The sequence below is a fragment of the Morus notabilis genome, unplaced genomic scaffold (assembly GCF_000414095.1).
Source record: "Morus notabilis unplaced genomic scaffold, ASM41409v2 Scaffold404, whole genome shotgun sequence".
NCBI lineage: Eukaryota > Viridiplantae > Streptophyta > Magnoliopsida > Rosales > Moraceae > Morus > Morus notabilis.
In genome coordinates, this window is record NW_010362549.1 from 13,421 (window position 1) to 17,884 (window position 4,464).

General features: G+C 35.3%; 1 protein-coding gene across 1 annotated transcript; it reads left to right on the forward strand.

The window, feature by feature from the left end:
* The first annotated feature begins 344 nt into the window (after positions 1–344).
* LOC21406182 lies at positions 345–1,163 on the forward strand. The gene has a single exon (XM_010102350.2). It carries the CDS (start codon positions 523–525, stop codon positions 1,099–1,101), a length of 579 nt encoding a protein of 192 aa, XP_010100652.1. The 5' UTR covers positions 345–522; the 3' UTR covers positions 1,102–1,163.
* The last annotated feature ends 3,301 nt before the right edge of the window (positions 1,164–4,464 follow it).

Genomic DNA, 4,464 nt, shown 5'->3' on the forward strand with positions numbered 1-4,464 from the left:
AGAAATTTGCGGATAAAATTCTATCTTTTGTTATAAACATAAATTAAATAACCTTTTATATTCTTTTTCCTTTCTCTCTTTAAGGTAATTTTAAATTCCTTTTCTATTCATTCATATTTATGAGTAAATATGCCGTGTATAAATTATTCCTATTCTTTACGTGCGATATCTTAAGTGGGACGATCATATCCCAACCGTTGAACACGCCGATCATACAATGCCTCAAGTCTCAACATTCCCAATTTGACCAACTCCCCAAGTTTTTTGTCGTTGAAGGAAAAGTGGGGTCCTCTCCTATTAAAACGCCATTCATAGGATTTTGGATTTGGGAAAGAAAAGGATTCTTGTGTCGGCTGTAAAACACAACCCAACCATGGATCAACCACGAAGCCCTCAAGAAACTCCTTCTAGCTAATGTATAATATCCTTTATCTCTCTCTTAACCAAGAAACAGATCAAAAAAAAAAAAAGAAGAAAAGAAAAGGACAAATAGAAGAAAGAAAAATTCATCTCTAGGAGATCATGGGAAATTGCGTTTTCAAAGGTTTTGGAGAAATATCGGAATCGGAGGTTGTCAAGGTTGTAACATCAAGCGGAGGAATCATGGAGCTTTTCGCCCCAATCGCCGTCAACTCCATAACCAACGAGTTCCCCGGCCACGCCATCTTCCGCAGCCGCGACCTCTTCTCTCAACCGCTTCTCCACAACGACGAGCTTCACCCTGGCGAGCTATACTACCTCCTCCCTCTCAACCCCTACAAAGCCGCCACCAAAACGACGGCGGCGGCCGGCGGCAACAACGACGCCGTCGTCACACCCTACCGCATGTCGTGCGGGGGCCACGGCTCGGCCGTGAAGAGCGCTAGGCGGCCGGACCCCGAGGTTTTCCCGAGGTACAATAGTAGCGGGGTGTGGAAGGTTAAGCTTGTGATAAGCCCTGAGCAGCTGTCGGAGATTTTGTCCCAGGAGGCTCGGACGGAGGCGCTGATCGAGAGCGTCAGGACGGTGGCGAAGTGCGGTAGCGGCGGCGGCGGCGGGGGCTCCTCGGTGGCGAGTTCGGATCAGTGGAGTGTGTCTAGTAGTTTGAAGGGATCATCATGATGATCATTATATGTTTCAATAATGTTCTAGCTAGTTTGAGGCAGTATTTTTTTTTTTTTTTTTCCATTTCTCTAGTTTTATTTTTATTTTTTATTTTGGTACTTGTATTTTGTATCTGTTATATATTTTAGTGTATATGATTATGAAAGTGCCATGCATGTGAATGTCTATATCCTTTTATAATTGTGTTTTGTTTTACAAAAACAGTGAAAACGACCCCACACTTGTTTAAATACATAGAATTGTTAATTCTTCGTAACAAGAGCACAAAGTAAAGGACATGATAATGGGAAAAGAAGCATGTGGAATTATGATTCATGAATATTAGATTGTGTTTTAAGATCATTTCATGTCTTTTCCATAGTATAACCCCATTGACTACTCATTGTCATCTTAATCCAATGAACTTAATTAATTTGGCCAATACAAATAATGAAGGCTTTTTTTTTTTTTTTTTGAGTAACAAATAATGAAGATTTAAAGGACAACAAAAACAATGGAAATACGCATCATTATTTGTCAAAGTTGATATATATATATATATATATATATATATAGTACTTCGTAATAGTCTCTTTCACATATTTATGCTAAAATGATCGATGCTCAAGTACTAGAAATTATCAGTACTCCAGCCAATTATGAAATGACAATGCAGGTTTACTTGAAAAAGTTGTTTGCCCTCCAACATTGTACTTCCTAATAAACTAATGAAAGAGTAATGATTGGCCCGTTTGTTTCACTGGTTCGACTTAGCTAAGTTCAGTTCGGTTTAATTCGAGCTGTGAATTAAGTTTGAAATAATGTTTGGTAAGTAAGAAGTTTGAATTATATTCCCGTTTAAATTGAGTTAAACTCATTATAGAAAAAGAGACATTTAACGTCGCCTATTTAATGACAATTTTTATAATAAAAAAAAACCGTCGTTGATCCTCCGTAACTGCTCAATTTAATATTTTGAGAATATCTTAGACGACGATTTTGATTTAAACCGTCGTCTAATGTTTTATTTAACGACGGATAAAAGCCGTCATTATATCATACATAAATTTAACGACTCGCCGTTAGATGACGGTTCTCCTAACCGGCGTCAAATCTTTTAACGACGGTTATTAAAGGTTTTTAAATCCTAGATTTCTATTAGTGGCTTTCAACTTAAAGTTTAACTCCCCTCCCAATTTAATAGTTCAAACCATTTTTAAATAGTGAAAAATGTCCATTCTCTCTGCTTTACACTTACTAAATACAAATTTAAATTTATTTCTTATTTAAATTTAGATTTTAACTATACATTTAAACGTCAATTCAGATAAACCATATAATTCAGATTTTTTTGTTCAAATAAAGAAGTTCAAATAAACCCAATTCATATATATAGATGGTTATTTCTCGACAATTAGCGGGGGTGATTGTGTAATCATTCACATGAAAAACTGTGCTTTCTTGGATCTTGCAATGGTGAAGTTTGTCAGATTACTGCACAACTTAGAGCCACATCATGTCAATGGACAAGGATACAATAGATTATTAGTTGAGCCATATTTACAGAATGTCACCATTATTTTTCAATGATGAAATCTAAAGAGCATATTTTGATCAATCACTGCTAAAAATTAGAGGGTTTTTAACACTTTTGCCTCTCCAGATTTTTAGATTTTGTCTACTTGTTTCATAAAATTTTAATTTTAACACTGTACCCCCTTCATGTTGAATCAAAGCAAAGTTTTCTCGTTTTAGTTACTCTTTTTTTTTTTTGGGTCGAATAATTTTTATTAAATTTGAATTGAGATATGAGAATTTGTGGTTGGAGGTGTGCTTCTCTGTCCTTAGATCTCGCGAACAATGGCTTTTCCGTTCGCTATAATATTTAACAACCATTAGTATAATGGCTGGGACAATGTGTTGGTAAGGATTTTGTACTAAAATGTCAAAATTAATATTCGGAAATTGGGTTGCAAAATAGCGCTAAATTGACCAATTAATTTCCACACTTGTGGGGAATTCATGCCCTGTTGTCCTTATCACTGCAATATTTGTCTAGTTCTCTAATTAAATATCTGCGTCTCTGAGACTGTAACCTTTTTTGGTACAGAGCCATTAAAAAGTGCTTCAGAAATTGAGACATATGTATTATCCATTGCATGCATTGCAAATCAACAATTTCAAGAGAAAAGAGGGAATATATCTCTTCTTACAATTTATGTTAATTAATAATATTATATAATACAAAAACTAGATTGTGTGGATGCAGCGAATAAGGACAAAAAAAGGCCATCTACATTACACATACCCGTGAAATGAAAAAGAAGCCAGTTGTTTGGCAAACAAGATTAAGATTGATTTCCTACAAAACACGGGAAAAAGAGAACCATTTTCTCAGCAACCAAACAAAACATAACATAAAACCTTCAAGCCAGGTTAGAATATCCATTAATCAACTATCGGCCGGTGTTGTTTCCCTCCCTAAAAGCATAGCTAGGAACAACTTCAACTAGAAAAATGACGACTTAAATGAGCTGAATAACGTTGAGCATGAACAACCTTAAGATATCACTCCAAAAATTGCGAGCAATTAAGAAAACGACAACACTTTTGTTATAGCTGAAGAATATGGCAGTGTCAGCTATAGAATATACAGAATTATATTATGCCAACTCCTCCCTCAGACGCTAAGCTTGTATGTCATCACATTTGGCCTCGCTTACGTATCTAATGTAAACGCGAGCAGTTAGAAGTTAGATACAGGAAAGCAAATGTTAACATTATGTGAAGCTAATGCAGTGGTTATTATAATTGAGTAGTTAATGATAAATTTGACATTTGAATTACAAAATTTTCTTTGATGAAATACCATTTATTGTGCTAAATTTGCCATAAGTCATACTTTTTGACAAAATTTACCACTAAATATAACATATTAACAATTAGGACAACATACATGGTTGCCCTTCAAACTATACGCATTGTCACAAAATACCCATAAACTTTAACTTTAGCTTTTTTTTTCTCCTGAACTTCAGGCTCTTGCAAAATTTTCCCCTCTATTAAATTAATGATGGAAAATGTTATGTAAAATGCAAAAAATTTAAAAGAACTCTTTATGTCAAGATGTTAATATAAATAACACGTATTACACAAATAATAAGTGCCGTTTGAATAATTTAGTAAATATTTACTCTATAGCTCCTTCTCATGCAACCATACTATGGTAGCTGACGTCACCGCCGATCACAATGCTCAGCCAATATTTTCCCTTTCCTCCCCAAAATAATTTCCTTTCTCTCTCTCTATCTCTCTTTCTCTCTCTTTCAAACCCACTCTCTTTCTCTTTCCTCTCTACGTTTCACCTCCGCCAAGCTCTCC

Bases quoted from the DNA above. Each gene is read 5' to 3' on its own strand.
- LOC21406182 (XM_010102350.2), top strand. From the start codon at position 523: ATGGGAAATTGCGTTTTCAAAGGTTTTGGAGAAATATCGGAATCGGAG.